Raw genomic sequence first — 19,962 nt, forward strand, 5'->3', positions numbered from 1 at the left:
TCCGCATAGGAGTCAGAGAAGGGACATGCCACTGCTTCCAGGAGCCGCTTGAGGTAAGCGCCGCTTGGAGCCTGCACCCCTGAGCCTCTCGCCATGCCCAAACCCCCTGCCCCACCCCTGATCCCCATCTCCCTCTCCAAACCCCTCGATCCCAGCCTGGAGCAACCTCCTGCACCCCAAACCTCTCATCCCCAGCCCCACCCCAGAGCCTGCACCCCCAGCCAGAACCTGCACCACTTCCCGCACCCCTGCCCCAGCCCTGATCCCCCTCCTGCCTTCCGAACCCTTTGGTCCCAGCCCAGAGCACCATCTTACACCCGAAACTCCTCAGCCCCACCCCAGAGCTCGCACTGCCAGCTGGAGCCCTCACCCCCCCTCACCCTACTCCCCTGCCCCAGCCCGAAGCCCCCTCCCACACTCTGAACTCCTCATTTCTGGCCCCACCCCCGAGCCCACCCCCCCAACCAGAGCCCTCACTCCCTCCCGCATCCGAACCCCAATTTCGTGAGCATTCATGACCCACCATACAATTGCTATTCCCCGATGTGGCCCTCAGGCCAAAAAGTTTGCCCACCCCTGCGTTAGACAAATGCCTGTCAGAAATGGCCTAGTTATTACTTCGTCCTGCCTTGAGTTCCGGGGACTGAACTAGATAACCTGTTGAGATCCCTTCTAATCCTACACTTCTACGATTCTTTGATGCTTATTTCAATCAAATCTTCTTAATAATAAAGTGGATCTCCACCACCTTGTAACAGTAGACTCTGAAAAGATTAGGTATCATTTTACCCTACCTTTCTGCCTTCTTCACTGTACTGTTTGAACACCTTAATACAGATTGCATCAACTAACCTCATGGTCTAGTCTGGTTTCCTCCCTGCTTCCCAGAGACCACCATTCTTGTTCTCCCTACCATATGTACTGCTTTTCCCTCTCCTTTTTTTTTTTTTTTTTGGTCTTGTCCTTCTTTACCTCCCCCCTGTCATCTTCTATCTTTTTGGGTTTAGTTTAATACAGCTGAGGTGAAGAAGTTAGTTTCTTTTTTGCTCTGAAGACCTTGAGGCTAAAGGAAAGTTGCAGAGCCGTAGGCCAACTTCCAGGGGCCTCATGAGTTTGATCCTATACAGGGACAGTTTCATTGGCCCAGCAGACTGTGGCTTTCTTTGGAGATTGTGGTCTTTGGGAGCATGTTGTTGTCTTAGACAGTGTTGGCCAATGCCATGGAGAGCCTTAAAGATGAAAATTGAAACCTTGTGTTCTGTGGGAAGCCAGGGTAGTGTGGGAAGCCAGGGTAGTGAGCAGAATGTTGGGGGCAGTGGGGGAGCAAGAGCCATTCCAGATAACCTCTGGTCTCCAGTGCTCCAGAAAACTGAAGCCTTTTTAATATCGGTGTGTTCAGTCGTGTTAGTAATGTGAGTTGCACTAATTCAGCCAGTTTGTCCTGATGATGTGAATCACAATGGCCAGTTCGTTGTCCAGCAGTTTAGGGCACTGATTCCTTACAGGCTGAAGATGGAAGAAGTTGTTTCTGGACGCTGTGGCTATTTGAGTGTTCAGGCAGTTCATATAGATCCTGTGGCTATGAACTAAGATAACCGCAGGCATCCCCCTTCAACACAGGATGCTGCAACGATGGTAGCTAAATCTTGCAGATGTTTTTTCCCCGCTTTCTGGCATCATTCGTCTTGCCCACGTTCATTTTGAGCCAGCTGCCTTTCACATACATGCTGATCTCATACCGACACGGATAACTTCAAAACATCAATATGATTTTAGATGCCTAAACTTTAGTCACCCACATGCGCAAAAGTGGACATGTCTCTGTGGGTCCCGTCTGTAAAATGGGGATAATAGCCATGCTTCAGAGAGGTATTGTGAGGATAAAGACATTGTGAGTGGCTCAGATACTATAGCAATGAGGGCCACATAAGTATCCTGGGTAGAGAGATTTAACAATTGTCCCTCTCCCTTTCTTCGTACCAGTGACTATAATTATCAGTCTCTTTCTCTCCAACCTTCTAGATCTTTCAGGTTTGGTACAAAAATTAGTTCATGAAGGCAGCTGATTACACCAGACTGCAGAAAAGCCACTAGCAACTGTAAATTAGTGTGAAATAATTGATAGGCCTGAATGATTAACATTAGCTACCCTGGCAATTTTAATTAGTAATAGGGAAGTTCCTGTAGATGTCTGCACCAATTTTTGTGGTCTTTGACCTGCACTGGATCCGGTTTGATGTTCTTTACAATACAGATCAGAAAAGACAAGACATAAGCCTGCTTTGGCTCCAGATCTGACTTGTTTTCAAGATGAACCGAAAGAAGTTTCCAAGACCCCCAGACTTCTGTTTCCCTCCCACAGTTGATGTCAATAACAGCTGGAGCTAATGACTGATTTACACAGCGCCTGTCAGCCTGAAGGATCCCAGTGTGCATTGCAAGCTGTAGATCTAGGAATCACTTCTACCACGGGTGAAATACATGGGGTGAAACAGACCAAACGTTGGTAAATATGAGAATGAGAGCTGTGAACTCCTGAGTTATTGCTCCTTCCAAGCTCTGACTCTGACTCCCTCTGTGGCAAATCACTCCACCAGTCCTTGTCTACATAATCATAATATTTTTCTCCCTCATATAGGATTAGTTAGTTAATGTATTTGGACGATGAGATCTGCACAGGGCCTGGCATTTGATCTACCTGAAAAGTGCCCTGTTCGTTCCATATATAAAACCTGCTGTGCTGTAGTGTTTGTTTTTTTAATATATTTAAAGGCTCTTGGTTTCTCTTGAAAACCTCACATGGAACATCATCCAGTTCTTAAATGTAAATACATTTCATCTCCTTATTAAGACGGGGAAAATAAGGCAGTGAGATCAAATGGCAGCGACTCTGGAATGGAACTCATGTGACTTTGTTTCTGTTCTCAGCCCTGCCACTGCCCTGTTGTTTGACCTCACTCTAGTCCATTCACCTGTATCTCTTTCCAGTCTCTGTCTTGTCTGTTTTGATTGTAAGCTTTCTGGGGCACGGTCTGTCTCTCACTGCGTGTATGAAGAGTGTTAGCACAATGGGACACTGATCTCATTTGGGTCCCAGAAGTGTGATTTTAATACAAATAAACAATTACAAATACTTTAAAAAGAACCCCTCCTACCATTTTGGTGTGATCAATTGAAACTAGGACTTACATTCCACCATCTGCAGCAAAGTGAACTATTAAGCACTCACTATTTTCAGGGCTTTACAAATGCTTCGGATCACATTTTCAGGGGACTATGTTTCCATAAAATTGCACGCAGACACATTTTGCTCACTCATATTGGGTAGCTGGGTGCTGAAACACCTGGTTCATACGCACACATGTGATGGCATGTGCAGTTTGGTGGGGAAACGTTCTGAGGTTTGTTCGAAACCATGGAACAAAAATCACAAGCACCCATGTTGGCTGCTTCTACTTTAGAAAGTTGAGAAAATAGAAATAATTGAAATGCTGTTCTCCAAATGTGAGACGCAAAAAGTGGTAGCAATGGAAGTTGTTTATTTTTCTTGATGCCTTCCAAGGGGATGATGCAAACAAGTGAATGGAAAAGGAAAAAAAAAATAATTGGAGACTAAAGTGGAGGAGAATTGATTTGCACATGTGTTTCTGCAACACTTGTACCGAAACCTCCATGCTGCCTTTAATATCTCAGCTATAATTACAATTCACCTTTCCTCATTCGTGGCACTGAACTGTATTAGCATCACGGCATGCAAAATATTTACTGCATATTGGCAACCCCATAGTTCATCTCGGCTAATCGTAATATTTTAACACTGTGCTTTATGAAGTCTGAAGCATATAATTTTTATTAGCCACAACTGTCTTTCATGTTCTCCCCCTCCCTTTCTTTTTATGGTGTCAGTAAGTATCTGAGCTGTGGCATCTCCACTTCACTTGGCAATGTGGATGTGTTCTTTTGAAATTGCTTTTTTCAATAGGGAACTTGTACTTGTTACTCTCGCCGTTGCAGCCCTCCTGAACAGTCACAGGGTGAGAATCGCTTCTCCACATGTGTAAACTCTAAACTGCATCTGAGGTTTAAAGCTAAAATAGCACAACCTCAAAAATAAACAATGAAATTGCCGTTGTATTACAGTAGGAAATGTGGGGCTGCAGATGGGGTCAAGAAATATCAACCAGGTTCCAGCCTGTTTAACAGATCAGCACTTCACAATACATTGTACTCCTTATTAAATTTGTGGCAGCTTTCTAGCTGATGTTGAAGATGTTTTGTTTAGAGGTGGTTCCCTTTCTCCATTGTATATCTGAGGGTTCAGCATGTGTGTCTTGTTAGTCCTATTATAACTAATCTAACTATGTTTCTGGCCCCATTATCATAGTGTTTGAGCACCTTACAATCTTTAATATATTTATCCTCATAACTCACCCCTGTGAGTCAGGGCAGTGCTATTATCCTCATTTTACAGGTGGAAAAGTGACTTGCCAAAGGTCACACAGGGAGTATGTAGCAGAGCAGGGAATCAAACCCAGGTCTCCCAAGTCAGCGTCCTAACCGCTGGGCAATCCTTATGCTCTTCCTCTGGTCTTAACTTTCAGAACATTGCATCGATCAGTAAGGTATCTACAAAAGTGTTTCTTCCCTCTTGCATTTCATGATCTCCAATATGCAGGCATATGTTGCTCCCACATCTGATGGAATCATCCTAAATCCCGCTTTCAGGGTGATTCAGCATTTAAATGGATCATTGTAAACTCCTGCTGGTTGATTTTACTCCTGCAGGATGGTCCCTCTACAGAAGCCCATGAACCACTCTGGTCCATGCTGTTTGGGGAATTTAATGGAATACTAACTGTGTTTCAGTGAGGGCTGTTCCAGTTGTGGGTTGTCGGCGTTTTCACTTTGGGGACTAAGCTGTCTTTTACCAGTCACGCCTGTCTGAGTACGTCTCAGTTTGCTTGGGTCCCGATTCAGTAACGAACTTAATCGTGTACCTAACTATAAGTACACGAGTAGCCCTGTGCAGGGACCTTCCTGAATCAGGGACCGTATTGTAATGTCACCCACAGTTCTGATGCCCTCAGCAAAGAACTAAAGGGCTAATAATGCACTATTAAATTTTTTGCCATTGACTTAATGGGAACTGGATCAGGCTGTGAATGAATTAAATTTCTGGGGAGAGAGTTAAGCACGACCTGATTACTTCTGTTCCGTAATTCCTGGCTTTTGCAAGTTAGAATGAAAATATAAGGGAAAAGTTGAAGGAATTGAATTATGAGGAAGGAATTAAAAAATTAACCATGTACCTCTTAGTGAAATGCCAGCTAAAGTAAATCATGGGGATGCCTGTTCAAACTTGCTCCTACCCCTCCTTTTCTGCTATTGAGGCTGTGAGGACATTGATGGGATAGGGATATTCATATAAATTTAAAGGTGGGAAATGGGAAAACTCTGGTTCATACCAGCTGGTGCCACCTTCTGCTCAGGGACAGATATAGGCATGTTCTTTCATAACTGGGTGCTAACAGAAGGGATTCAGGCAGACCAGTAAGCGAGGTGGAGGTCACCAGGGACTACAGCACAGCTGATTGCTGCCAGCTGGCTATCTGGTTGCTGCATATGGAGGCAGGCACAAGGAATCGGGAGCAGAAGGAAGATGAAAATCCCACCTGGGGAGACTGGGATGGAGAGTCTATTGGGGCCAGGAGATGGGGAAGGGTTTGCCCGGGGAGGTCAGTGTTTTTTTTAGGGGGGAGCGTGAATTAGAGGTTCAGCACCACATTTGGCCTTCATACACCCTATCTCTTTTTTAGGGGTGTGGGTGTGAGCCCATGTATGTATACACAAAGAGGCCTGTTAAACTGTAATCCAACTCTGCAAAGAGACGTTGTAAGGAAGGCATTGTGTTCATTTCTCATTGGTTGCCTATCGAATATGCTCACTCTCTCTCTAAAAGAAAAAAGAAAAGGAGTACTTGTGGCACCTTAGAGACTAACCAATTTATTTGAGCATAAGCTTTCGTGAGCTACAGCTCACGAAAGCTTGTGCTCAAATAAATTGGTTAGTCTCTAAGGTGCCACAAGTACTCCTTTTCTTTTTGCGAATACAGACTAACACGGCTGTTACTCTGAAACCTCTCTAAAAGAAGTCCTTGCTAATTGCCGCGCCTTCAAATGCTCCCTTGTTCAGGGTCAAGCTGGATTCTTACTTTCTTACACCTGCCTGACTTCTTGACAGGAACGTTGTGGGTGAGTTATGTTTAAAGACTGCTTTGATGATTGAGGATCTGAGTTTTCAGCCTAGCCTCAACTAGTCTGGTGGGTGCACATGGTTGTGTCGTGTCTCAGATTAAATAATAAATGCATCAGGGTGGGAGGCTAGTTTTAATGTGTATTTGTACAGCACCTAGCACAATGGGGCAATGATTGTAAAAGGGTCTTATACAAATATTTAAATAATCACAGTGTTGCATGTGCAACTCTCTGACATGTGGCTACAATCAGGGAATCGGAGGTGAGATTTTCAGAGCCTCCATTGGAGTTGGATGTCCTATTCCTATTCATTTGTATGGGAATGTGTGCATCCAGATGCCTTAGGCAGCTCGGAAACTATTAGCCTAGGTGCCTAAATAGAATCACTTGCCTCCAAAATAATTGTGGGTGAAAACTGCACTACGGTTGATTGTGCCTGCAAATTGTGGGCACATAAAGAAAGGCAGCCTATAAAAACCTGCCCCTGTAAATGCTCTGTCTCCGCTCCATAGCCTGTTGATGTCAGTGGAGGGATTCCCCTTTACCTCAATGAGGTTGTATTTGGGCCTATAATTGTTAGAACCAGTGTTTCACTTTCAGCCCATTAACTTTCAGAGTTAACTGTGTGTTTGTTAAATATGTACAACCACCACAACAAAGTATAGGGACAAAGCTATGATAAATGTCCCTCTCTTTGGTGCATGCTGGTTCAGAGGCTCTGCTCTGATGTTAGTCTCTTGCTAAGCAAGGCACGGCGATACGCTGGCCAGATGTATTAACATGCTCTCTCCTCCTTGTCTTGTTGCAGCCACCCAGATCGATCCCAACGAACTCCAGGAATTGTTTCAAGAAACTTCAGCCAACATCTTCCGAATTAACTCCAATGGTGCGTATAATGAAAGGCTTCCTAGTCAATTGTATGCAGTCCTGCTGATGACTTGTAAGCATGTATACCGCGTTCAGCAAGCCCTCTTGTCGGGGAGCAGATATTAATGCATTTTTGCTGCTGGGCCTCATGAGCTCCAGCACACGTACAATACACTTTTCTTTATAAGATGTAAAAATATTCTCCCATATGTTGCATTAAATAGGCAGAGAGATATTCCCATCCTTACTGAGATGGCATCCTTTTCTATTTTTAATTATGTCATCTGTTACAATAAGGAATTGGAAGGCAGAAAGGTGGAACAAGCTACACTGCTTCTTTGAAGTGTTGCAATGTTGCAAAGTTCAGAGCCTGTCATATTAGCTTGCAAAACAGCTACTATTTCCTTTATTCTTCCTTCCGTATCAAATGGGAATGCTGTTCCTGGTAATTCCTCATGTGTCTGTTTAGGATACTGCTTCCTAAGGCCCCAGTAGGTCAGGGTGCTGAGTGCCTCTTGAGAGGTGCCCAGGACCTTCAACACTCCTTGAAGGTAATAGGAGGTGAGGTTGCAGCACCTTGTAAGATTCAGCTGTAAGATAGTGAATGACAGAGGGAAGTGCTTTCTAATGATTAGAGAGAGGGCCTGGGAGTCAGAATTCCTGGTTTCTCTCCCCTGTGCCTGCAGTGACTGACACATCATAAGAACTGAGGTAGGTAAGGAATAGGATCAAGTCACTATAACTAGGAGTCAAGACTTCTAGAATTCAATTCTGCCTCTTCTACAGACCTGCTGTGTGACCTCAGGCAAGGCTTTAATCTCTCTGAGTCTCAGCTTCCCCATCTGTAAAACTTGCATGATGCTGAACCTGTCACCGAAAAAATAAAAAAGAGTCAATTTCATTAATAACACAGAGGATCAATGAGTTTATCCTGATTATAGAGTTATGCAAATTAGTGTGTCATAAAGATCAGGGCCAGAAGAGACCAGTAGATCATCTAGTCTGACCTTCTGTGTATCCCAGGGCACCAGCATCCACGCACAAAATCCAACAACAAAGGAAATAAGACCCACAGGAGATCAGTCTATTATGTGCCACAGCAGAGACCAAGGGCTATAGGTGAGTCTGAGGAGCACCAGTGTATGAGGACCCTGCAGTGGAAGGACAATGACTGAGAGAGAGAGACCCAGATAATCCTGGCAATTGACCCACTCGCCGCAGAGGAAGGTGAACCCCCGCTCAATGTCACTGCCAATCTGATCTGGAGGAAAATTCCTTCCTAACCCCACATATGGCGATCAGTTAGACCCTGGGCACAGGAGCAAGAACCAGCCAGCCAAGCACTTGAGAAAGAGAGAATGCTCAGTGCGACCCCGTCCAGTGTCCTATCACCACCTGTGGCCATCCCTAATGCTTCAGAGGAAGGAGATACAACAACCTCCCAGAATACATTGCAGGGGGAGGGACATCCCTTCCTGACCCCTGCCAGTGGCCTGTTGTAACCCTGAAGCCTGAGCGTTAGGAACATAAGATATAAACTGAAAGTGACACCCTGGGCTGTCAAGCCCTGCTCCCCAATCATCACAAGCAACCCTGTCATGCAGTCATTGCGGCTTCTGGTGTCTCAAAGTTAAGGGAGTCCCTGCTATAGAATAGAAATTTCAGCAATTTCCCTTTGGCCAGTTCTACACTACAAAGTTTTGTTGGCATAGCGGTGCCAGTCAGGGGTGTGAAAAAGCCACAGGCCCTGGCCAACATAACTAGGCTGGTAATTTCTCTGGTGTAGATTCAAGTATGCCAACAGAAGAGTGCTTCTGTCGGCACAGCGAATGTTATGTCTACACTCAGGGTCTCTGCCAGTATAGCTATAGCAGGAAAGCATCTGTAGTGTAGACAAAGCATTTGTGATATATGTGGGGGTGAGTTGAATAGCAATAAGAAAGAATGGATTCCCTGCTAACCTTTGAGATGCTTTGTGGTGGCAATGGGACTCTTGCTGCTTCAGAGGACGTACTTCCAGGAAAAAGCCAAGTGCTGCAGAAGGGGGTGAAATTCCTCCAAACGATACCATGACCCAGCATGGTGCTAGGGTTAGTCTTGCAGATTGAATATAGACCTCAGTTTCTGGCTGCTTACGGTCATTTCAGAATCTGTGACACTTCTCAAAAGAGATCAGGATTTATCATAAATATCCTGGTCCGATTTCATTTTGTATCTAACCACTGAATTCTGCCTGAACTTTCAAGTATTTATAGTACTCTTCACTTCTTGTTCTGAACTGTTGTTGTGTGATGTTGTGTTCTCCATCACAAGTGTCTGCATTTCAGTGCTGTCTGAAGTGATTTCTTTATTCCTCTACTGGAATAATGGTGCCAATACTTTATGAAACATGGTGTAAAACTGGAAAGGGTTCAGAGGAGAGCCTCAAGAATTGAGGACTGGAAAGATACAAAAAGCCTCTATTTATTTAGCTTACTGAGAAATTCAAGAGGTGACTTGATCACGGTTTACAAATACCTACGAGGGGAGAAGATATCGGATAGTACACGGCTCATTAATCTAGCAGACAAAAGCAGAACAAGATCTAGTTATTGGAAGTTGAAGCTAGACCAAATCAAACTTTAAAAATGAGGGTGACCAAGCATTAGAACAGCTTGCTGAGAGGCATGATGGATTCGGCATCACTTGGAGTCTTTAAATCAAGATTTGATGTCTCTGTAAAATGTAGCTCTTGTTCAACTGCAAGTGATGGTCAGGAACTGCAAGATGAAATTCTATGGCCTGTGTTACGCAGGAGGATGGGCTGGATCATTGGAATAGTTCATTCTGGCCCTAAAATCTATGAATTTATAATGCTTTTAAAGCACTTGGGTATCCTTTGGAATGAGGAGATAACTATAAAATAGCTTCTTGATGCTGTACTGGTCACTGATGTTGTTGCAGTTATTTTTGCCTTCTGTGATCAGCTGCTCTTACTGAGATTATGCACTGGCACTCACAACCCTGGGGAAGGCAGGCTGTTACAAAGATTGGTGTGACCAGCAAGGGGAAAACGTCCTGGCATGAGGTTGGTGAAACAGCAAAATTAGGTAAAATGATGCAACAAAAAGCTGGAAGGGGATCTGTGGAAAAATTAGTGGCACTCAACCTATTAGAATAACATATAGTGCTTTTCATCCATAGATTTCAAAGTGATTTACAAAGGAGGTCAGTATCACTTTACAGATGGGGAAACTGAGGCACAGAGCAGGGACGTGACTTGCCCAAGGTTACCCAGCAGGCTAGTGACAGAGCCACGAATAGCCAGGTCTTCTTAATGCCAGCCCAGTGTTTTATCCACAAGGCAACACTGTTTCCCTATTGCTTCACTCGCTCCTGTAGAGTTAGAGGATTTTGAATCATAGCTGTAGCCAGTGGCGATGATGCAATTTATGTTCTGCTAGTTTGCTATCTCATTGCTTAGAAATCATGATGCTAGGTGTCTAAGAAATATGTAGTACGAGAGTAAGCGTTTGGCTTGTCTCGGTGGCCTACATTTTTGAAGCCATGTTTTGGGCCCCTTCTTTGTGTTTTTGTGTCTACTTTCCTCATTCCTTTTGATGTTTAGGAACTGTCCCTTTTGTGGGTAGGGAGGTTTGCCTGATAGCTATCGGCTTTTGTGTTTAGGCCAGATTTTTTTTTTTAATTCCAAGGTTGTGGATTACATTTAGCTGATTGGGGACTTTTGAAGTATCTTTTTTAAGAAGGGGTTTGTGTTCTTTTTTTTTTTTTTTTATTGAGCAGCACTTAGCTGCCACCTAGTAAATGCCTTATAAATAAAGAAAATAAACACCACCAATAAAGGGAATTGGTTCAGTAGATCATGTCTGAAGGACTAATCACTAAAGAATGCACTGGAGGGAGCAATCCTGCACTGGCCGGTTGGAGCATCAGAATGCTCTAATAGGGATCTTCTATCTCAGATTCCTGCTACTTGCTTATTAATGATGTCACATGACAGGTTGGTGCAGTGTGCATCCCATTTCTTTGATCCGAGGGGCTGAGCAAAGGCTTCTGTATTGTCCCCGAGGTGCTCTAAAATTTTGGTTGCCATTTTGGGACCAATTGCTTTTAAAGCTTCCAAGAGAATATATGGATATTCTGAGTCAGATCCTCAATTTACACAAATCAGTGCAGTTCCTGTGACGTCAGTTACACTCACTGGGGATCTGCCCCACTGTGTTTAAATATCACATATACTGATCAGTGGTGTAGTGGTAAAAGATTAAACTTCATGTTCCCCAAAATGAGAAGTGGGTAAACTCCATTTACCCACATTTATCCTCAGCTACACTGCTGATGCTAAAGCTAGAAATGACTTCTGGGTCACCCAGCCCAAATGCTCTTGCACTGAGCAAAGAGCCTGTGACATTTTAAAAGCAACACCACTGTATTGGGTCCAAAATTGGCCTTTCCGTGGCTCTGCAACTGGTGTTGACATATTACTTGTCTCAAACAAACTTCTTTGCTCTAAAATACAAAATATCAGATCTATGCTGCTATTACACAGAACCCATAGAAGATCAGATCAGCCTGTCTTCCATAGATCTCCCTCGTTTGGCAGTCCGAAGACATTAAGGGGGTAGCCTTCGCTCTGAATTGCCGTGGTTTTCTCTGCAGAAGTCAAAAACATATCATCATGATGAACTACTTCTTCCCTACTTGAATGATATACATAACCCTAATACATTCTCATCAATTGAGTACATTTGAGAATGCGTAGGCCGCCTTGACTCATTCTGTTATCTGACGAGTTCCTTATGGCAAGTACCATACTGTGTGTTGCTGCTGCATTGAGTTCTTCTCTGAAGGTCTAATTGGCCTTGAAATATTTTTAGAAGCTGTCATGTTTCATCTTGGAAATGGGCGATATATAGATTGCACTTTAGATTGATTTGTTAAGAATGTGGATATAAAAAACCCAGGAGGAAATTATCGTACGTGGGAGACCTCTAGAAAGGTTAAACTCTGCTGTTAGAGAAGCTAACGGACATTAGTGAAAACTCTCAATTTATCCTTTGGACCACTCTGTATATCCTACAAAAAATAATTATTAGCTAAAGTGTAACGACTTCGGGGCTCTCATATTATTGCATCTCCAGGTGCTTTAGAAAGCATTGAGTGAGATGCTGGCACTGAGGTGAATGTATAGCAAAGGTGGCAGCTGTTTGTGTTATCAAATTGTCCATACACCGCTGTGGATACTAGATCCTGTTTTGTAGAGAAGAGGAAGTGTTGGCCAAGATACCCAGGTGATCCTGTTACTATTGAGCACCTTTTAATTTCAACCTAGGGAAGCCCAAAGGAGATAAGTGAAGGTGGGGAGGTGACCCTGGTTTACAGTCAAATCAAAGGATGACTTGGGGGTACACAAACCCCTCACTACACAGGAAGGGGTTAAAGAGCAGATCTGGACTCAGACTGCCGCACCCCACTGTTCCTGTGAAGCACGCCAGACTTGGAGGAGGAGCATTAAAAGAGAGAAACTCAATTCTGAAGGCCCCAGTCCTGGGCGATGGATAGACCTCTCATTCTCAGCTCCCAGAGTGGAGCACAACAGAGAGCCAAGGTGCCTTAGATTTCCTGTGGATCTGGAGTAGTAGTATAGATGACTGATGGACCCTTGTGGAAACTGTGGGACAGAAGGGCTGGTGCCAGTCTTTATCTCTGTTAGAATAGTTCTCTTTCCTTTGGCATAATGGGACCTGGGACCCTGCCAGCAATGCGAGGCCCCTGAGAAGGCAGGTCAGAGTAGGAATTAGCCCAGGGAAGAATCAAAAGATCCAATGAGACAGACCTTAACTGCTTGTTGCAGGTCTCTGGGCTCGAACACAGGATAGAGTGAGGGAATGGGTTTCCCTACAACCTCACTGAAGAAACTAGTGTAAAGATCCCAAACACAAGAGCCAGAAGGACTGCTGGGCCTAGACCAAGGCTGATGACCTGTTTTGGGACTATTGTTGAGTTGAAGTCTGATTAACCAAAAAAGATGTGAGACAAAATGTGACCTGGCTGGAGGGCCAAGTCACAAGACAAAGGAAACCACCACAAAATCTGAATGGTTGGTTGATGGGGTTACAGAGAGAAAATAACCCAAAAGAATAGTGCCTCACCCAGGTACAAGATAGCACACTGGCTGGTGAGTCACTTCATCACAGACTGCATCAGGCATCCAAATCCCCTGGGTTGTTTTGAATATCTCATCCCTAGTGTGCAAGATGGAAAAATACATGGGAGGTAAAAGGCGGGGAGAGAGGGCAAAAAAGGGACAACTGGCTGAGACCCCTACTGAAGTTCACGTCTTCACCTCTCCAATATATGACTCATTTCTGAAATTTGGCTGCATTAATTATTACAGCTGTTCCAGCCTGTGCCTGGCACTTATATGGATGACTCAAGATCACATTGACCGTGGCAACTTTAAAAGGGTCATATTGCAGCATGAATTCATGGGAATTTCTGAACTGTGTTTCAGGGACTTGGGTATGTTGAGCTTTACGAACTGTGATGACAGTGAATGTTTACTGTGCCTTTAGGAACAGTAACGTTCTGGATGCAGAGCTCAGCAGACTTGTCATTAGAAGTAGCTGGTGTCGGTGGGAGATTCAATCAAAGAATGAAGTGGGGTGGATGGATGAAGTTTGTAAACAAGGACCCTCTCACTTCACTGTTTTGTTGATACTCTTTCTCCTCCTGTAATTAAAACCATGCTAATTAAATTAAAAGGCTTTATTGGTTGTTTGGGTTTTGGGAAACATAACAAGGACCAAGCAGGCTTTGTTCTATTCTTGGGTCTTTCCAGCCAGCTGGCAGAGATTTCATGGAGAATGCAACTAATATTCCCCCTCCTTTCATGTGCAAGCTTTCTTCTTTCTCTCCATTTCCAGTTAGAGCTGGTCAGAATTTTTTCATAGAAAATTATGTTGAAATTGAAAATACATATTTTTGTTGATTTTTAGTGAAAAATCTAAACTTGAAAAAATTCAACCAAGACTTTTGACTCAAAACCAAAAAAAAAAAAAAGAAAGAAAGAAAGAAAATTGATTAGGAAATGCCTCCGTGGTGCCTCATGGGAGTTGTAGTTCACGTGCCTTGTGCTCCCATTCTCCTTTATGGGCTGCTGGGCTTTGTCTGGACTACATTTTCCATGATGCAGAACAGTCCCCCTTCTTGCTGAGCAGCCATGGTGCATAGCTAGCTCATTGGGAAGATGGGGTCAGAAAACCTGGGAACTACAACTCCCTTGGGCGGCTTTTTGGAATTGAAACTGTTGGTATTGAACCAAAAACCTTGATTTTTAGGTGTTCCGCTTTTTGATGAAAAGCTGGAATTTCCCATGGAAGAGCGGACACGTCTCATGAAAAACCAAAATCTTTAGTCAAAAGCCCAGTTTTCCATTAAAAACCAGTTGTGATGGAAAAAAAATTGACCATCCCCCGTATCTCAGGGTGGCAATACAGTTCGTCACACCCCCCAGGCTCCTGAAAAGGGTAATTCTTATTGCTTATGTAGCAGTTTTCACTGTCAAGGTATGTTACAAATCAATGAATTAATCCTACGAGAGAGAGAAATATTACTCCTGCCTTACTGATAGCAAAACTAAGCCACAGAATGATGAAGTGGCTTGGATAAGTCACAGATGGAGTCAGTGTCAGAACAAGGATTAGAATTTAGGATTTCCTGGCTTCAATTCCAGAGTCAGGTGATGAGTCCATACCAGTTATCTGTTCTTTTTCATGACTTAAGATACTAGAGCAACCAGTGATGTATATATGTTTGTACCATTGAGAGTGTCTTGAGAAAATCCAAGAGATAAGTAATAATAATAGCCTGTATTTATTGAGTGTCTTTCCTTGTGTTTTTGTCAAGTGCTTACATACTTGATATGTTAAATGCAAGAAGGAAAAATAAACAAATCTACTGTTGATTCAACATTGAGGTTCAGACATCAAACATTCAAAAAAAGAATGTTTTCTTCTGGATTTAACTTAGTCACTTTTCTGTATCTTGTATATTTTGTGGCATAGATTAAATAACATAAGTAATAAAAGCCAACTTATGTTGTTGATTTACAAGAGTCTCACTGTTAGCTTTAAAAATGTGCTGGACTGATTTTCATAAATCTTAAGTCGTTGTGGAGTGCAAAACAAGTCAAGTTTCTAGCTGCAGCCATTCCAATGGGAACATATGGAAAAGGTAGCTTTTTTGTTTGTTTTTCCCAGTTGCAAAATTCGAAAGCACCTCTTTTTGGCTCAAAGTTAAAAAAAAAAAAAAAAAATCACTCCCTTCGGCTGAGACAAAACATGGAATTTGTGTGAGGAAGTCCTGAACAACTGAAACAGGAAGATGAGAATGGAAGCTGGAACTCAGCTTTTAAAATATAATTAAGTCATTCAGTGTCTCCCCTCCCCAGCAAGAGCCTCATGAGTTGCCTTTTGCAACTGTGGTGACTGTACCTGTAAGATCTAGAACATTCTGGGTTGGCAAAGTTCAAAAGACGTGTTCCTGCAGCTTGGGAGACTAAACCGCACAATGAAGTGGGGCAGGGCGTAACTTGTGAAGGAGGACCTTACCACCTCCTGCCACAGTGATAACGTGATGCATTTTTTGTTGTTGACATGGTTGAAGCAAAGAACCAGGAAAATGATCTTTGCTGCAGCATTTTGAATGGATATGTGTGCGGCATGATGGGATTTATCGAGGCCAGAAGGAGGAGGTTGCAGCAGTCAAGATGCAAGAGGATGAGGCCTTGGATGAGAGTTTAAACTATTCTTGCTAACTACCTTAGAGCCCAGGGTGCTCATTGTGGAGGTCAGCCTGCTCTTAACTTGCAGGGTTATGCCTACTGTAATTTGCCACTTCACGGTGTTCTCTGGCCTGATTGAAGGCTTTTTACAGGTCCTGATCCTGCCAGGTGCAGGATCGCCTTGATTCCCATGGGAGATAAGGATGCTCAGATACTTGTAAAATCAGGCCCATTGCTCCAGGCCAGTCCTGCTTTGGTGCCTCCAGCATCCCTCATAAACATAAGAATGGCCATACTGGTTCAGACCAGTGGTCCATCTAGCCCAGTATCCTGTCTTCTGACAGTGGTCAGTGCCAGGTGCTTCAAAGCAAATGAACAGAACAGAATCAAGTGATCCATCCCCTATCAGCCACTTCTGGGAAACAGAGGCTAGGGACACCCCGAGCACGGGCTTTCATCCCTGACCATTTTGGCTAACGGCTATTGATGGATTTATCCTCTATGAAACGATCTAATTCTTTTTTGAAGCCAGTTATAGTTCTGGCCTTCGCAGCATCCCCTGACAGTTAGCTCCACAGGTTGACTGTGTGTTGTGTGAAGAAGAACTTCCTTTTGTTTGTTTTAAACCTGCTGTCTATTATGTGATGGGATAAATAACACTTCCTTATTCACTGTCTCCACACCAATCATGATTTATAGACCTCTATCATATCCTCCCTCAGTTGTCTCTTTTCCAAGCTGAATGGTCTCCGTCTTTTTAATCTCTCCTCATATGGAAGCTGTTCCAGACCCCTAATCTTTTTTTTTTTTTTTGCCGTTCTCTGTACATTTCCAATGGAGAATTGGAAAAGGTACAGAGAAGGGCAACAAAAATGATTAGGGGGAGATGGGGTGACCAGAACAGCACACTGTCTGCAAATCGGCCTTGGCCTGCATTGCATTCTGTACGTGGGCCCTTCGTGCACACCGGAAGGGAGGGAAGCACAGAGTGTTTGTGGAGTGGCAGTTTAACTGCCATGATGGTTTTTTATGGCTTATGCCAGCTCAAGGAGAAACCACTGATGGGACAGGGGAGGGAGCGGAGCCCTGGGACGGATTTGGGCTCAGTCACAATGGTTTCCTATTACACGGGGGGGTGGGGGGGGATTTTTGTCTGAATAAAAACCTCAGCATTTGGATGAATCATTGGCTTGGAGAGTGATGCCTCCTCACATTCACGGCTTGTGACCAGCCTCTTCTTTGGAACAGAATGGGATGGAATGAGACTCGGGGGAGGAGATGAACGAGAGCACGGGTGAGTGGGAAGCAGCAATGTATGTTGTTTCTTAGCCCCTCGGGAGTTGCATACTAAGGCACGCCAACCATAAACAAAATCCTCGGTGAGGTAATTACCGGGGATTTACGCCTTCTTCTGAAGCATTTGGCATTGGCCAGTGTCGGTGACAGGATTTGGGGCTAATTGATTTTTTGATCTGTTCTGGTAGAGCAGTTCCTAACAAGGTGCGGGTTGATAAGAATGAACGCACACCGTCTGGGAGTGGGGAAAAATGAACGTCTGTCCTATAAGGATGGACAAAGCGTGACCCATGGAGATCAACATGCAGTTGCAGCCACCCTAGCCACTAATACAAGGGTGTGAGGTTTGCAGAGACTCGGGATCCCAGCAAGCAGTTATCGCGCTCTCGCTCAATGGAAGGCTGCTCAGATGAAGATGTACAGTTGCATGTGGGAGCTGTGGAATCCAGAGGCTATATCACTGGGTTAAAGAAGAAGGTGGCTGCAGTCTGTTCCATTTTTACACTACCTCAGTGCTGCTCACCAAAGGTCCCTCACCAAAGGCTCTTACATAAATTAAGTTGTATTGGGATAGGAGGGAAGATCCTTTCATGGATTGAGAACTGGTTAAAAGACAGGGAACAAAGGGAAGGAATAAATGGTAAATTTTCATAATGGAGAGGGGAAACTAGTGGTGTTCCCCAAGGGTCAGTCCTAGGACCAATCCTGTTCAACTTATTCATAAATGATCTGGAGAAAGGGGTAAACGGTGAGGTGGCAAAGTTTGCAGATGATACTAAACTGCTCAAGATAGTTAAGACCAAAGGAGACTGTGAAGAACTTCAAAAAGATCTCACAAAACTAAGTGACTGGGCAACAAAATGGCAAATGAAATTTAATGTGGATAAATGTAAAGTAATGCCCCTTGGGAAAAATAACCTCAACTATACATACAATATAATGGGGGCTAGGTTAGCTACAACTAATCAGGAAAGAGATCTTGGAGTCATCGTGGATAGTTCTCTGAAGACGTCCACACAGTGTGCAGCGTCAGTCAAAAAAGCAAACAGGATGTTAGGAATCATTAAAAAAGGGATAGAGAATAAGACAGAGAATATCGTTTTGCCTTTATATAAATCCGTGGTAGGCCCACATCTTGAATACTGCATACAGATGTGGTCCCCTCATCTCAAAAAAGATATACTGGCATTAGAAAAGGTTCAGAAAAGGGCAACTAAAATGATTAGGGGTTTGGAATGGGTCCCATATGAGGAGGGAATAAGAGGCTTGGACTTTTCAGCTTGGAAAAGAGGAGACTAAGGGAGGGACATGATAGAGGTCTATAAAATCATGAGTGGTGTGGAGAAAGTGAATAAGGAAAAGTTATTTACTTGTTCCCATAATATAAGAACTAGGGACCACCAAATGAACTTAATGGGCAGCAAGTTTAAAACAAATAAAAGGAAGTTCTTCACTCAGCGCACAGTCAACCCGTGGAACTCTTTGCCTGAGGAGGTTGTGAAGGCTCGGACTATAACAGGGTTTAAAAGAGAACTGGATAAATTCATGGAGGTTAAGTCCATTCATGGTTATTAGCCTGGATGGGTAAGGAATGGTGTCCCTAGCCTCTGTTTGTCAGAGGGTGGAGATGGATGTCAGGAGAGAGGTCACTTGATCATTGCCTGTTAGGTTCACTCCCTCTGGGGCACCTGGCATTGGCTGCTGTTGGCAGACAGGACTGGGCTGGATGGACCTTTGGTCTGACCCAGTATGGCCATTCTTATGTTCTTATGCTCTGGGATCCACTGGACTAATCTGATAATACCATGAATGTGAGATTTACCTTTTTGTTTTAAATATTAAAAATAATTTAGACTCTTTAATGTGGCAGCCAGTTGACTCTGCAGCCCATGTGTCCTTTGTGGGCTGTCTTACTTTAGGATTTCAAATCTGCATCTAGAATTCAGGATGAAAAGTACATTTACTTGGATACCAACAGTCTTTCAGGCTGTACAGTTGGGGTAGATGTTTAACAGTGGTCAGACATGCTTGGAGTTGAACCGAATGCCGTATTTGGGAGACATGGCCTAATTTTCCCACGGGACATATTGACAGTGAACTTGAGGGGGTCACGGGACATATTGACAGTGACTTTGTTCTTCTGGAGTGTGGAGTAGAGCTCATTTAAGGTTACCTTAAAGGTCATTTTCCTTTCCTGCTACTCTCTCACCATATCTCTTTGCTTGACTGTCTCCACTGGCTCTTCATTATCCACATAAAATTTAGATTAGCCTTGCTTTCCATATGCTCCCGAACTCTGTTCCAGCTTTATCTCTTGCATGGCCTCCTTCTTCCTTTTAATTCATTTATACTAGACTGCTCCGTCTTCTTCTTCCTCTATTACATATTTTTCTCCTTTCATGCCACTCCTTATCCTTAGATCATTAATTTAAACCAAGCATTCTTCTGTACCTCCTCTGAATCTTTTTAGAAAATGTACCACAGAAAATGACCAAAGGGCACTCTTGGGCTTGTGTTGTTCAATTGTAAGGTCTATGGGGCAGAGATTTTCTTTGGTTTATCTGAATTGTTGTAAATCTCTTTGTACAGTTATGGTCTACACAAATAACAAATATGTATAATACACCCTCAAGATGCAAAAAGATTATTCCACATTATTAATTTCCTCTGCTGGAGTTAGTATTGTTGGACCTTCAGCTCTTGCTGTGTTCTGTGTTTTTATTTATCCATATGTTAGTTATTAGCGAAAGGGTTTGAAAG

General features: G+C 43.5%; 1 protein-coding gene across 14 annotated transcripts in view; it reads left to right on the plus strand.

The window, feature by feature from the left end:
- The window catches only part of TSNARE1 (t-SNARE domain containing 1), a 684,473-nt gene that overhangs the window by 266,824 nt on the left and 397,687 nt on the right, over positions 1 to 19,962 (plus strand). For all 14 annotated transcript variants that reach the window (XM_037891908.2, XM_037891914.2, XM_037891916.2 and 11 more), the window contains one exon: positions 7,063 to 7,140. In XM_037891908.2, coding sequence (XP_037747836.1) covers positions 7,063 to 7,140 — 78 coding nt within the window. The remainder of the gene's footprint in view (positions 1 to 7,062; positions 7,141 to 19,962) is intronic.

This window comes from Chelonia mydas, chromosome 2 (assembly GCF_015237465.2).
Source record: "Chelonia mydas isolate rCheMyd1 chromosome 2, rCheMyd1.pri.v2, whole genome shotgun sequence".
NCBI lineage: Eukaryota > Metazoa > Chordata > Testudines > Cheloniidae > Chelonia > Chelonia mydas.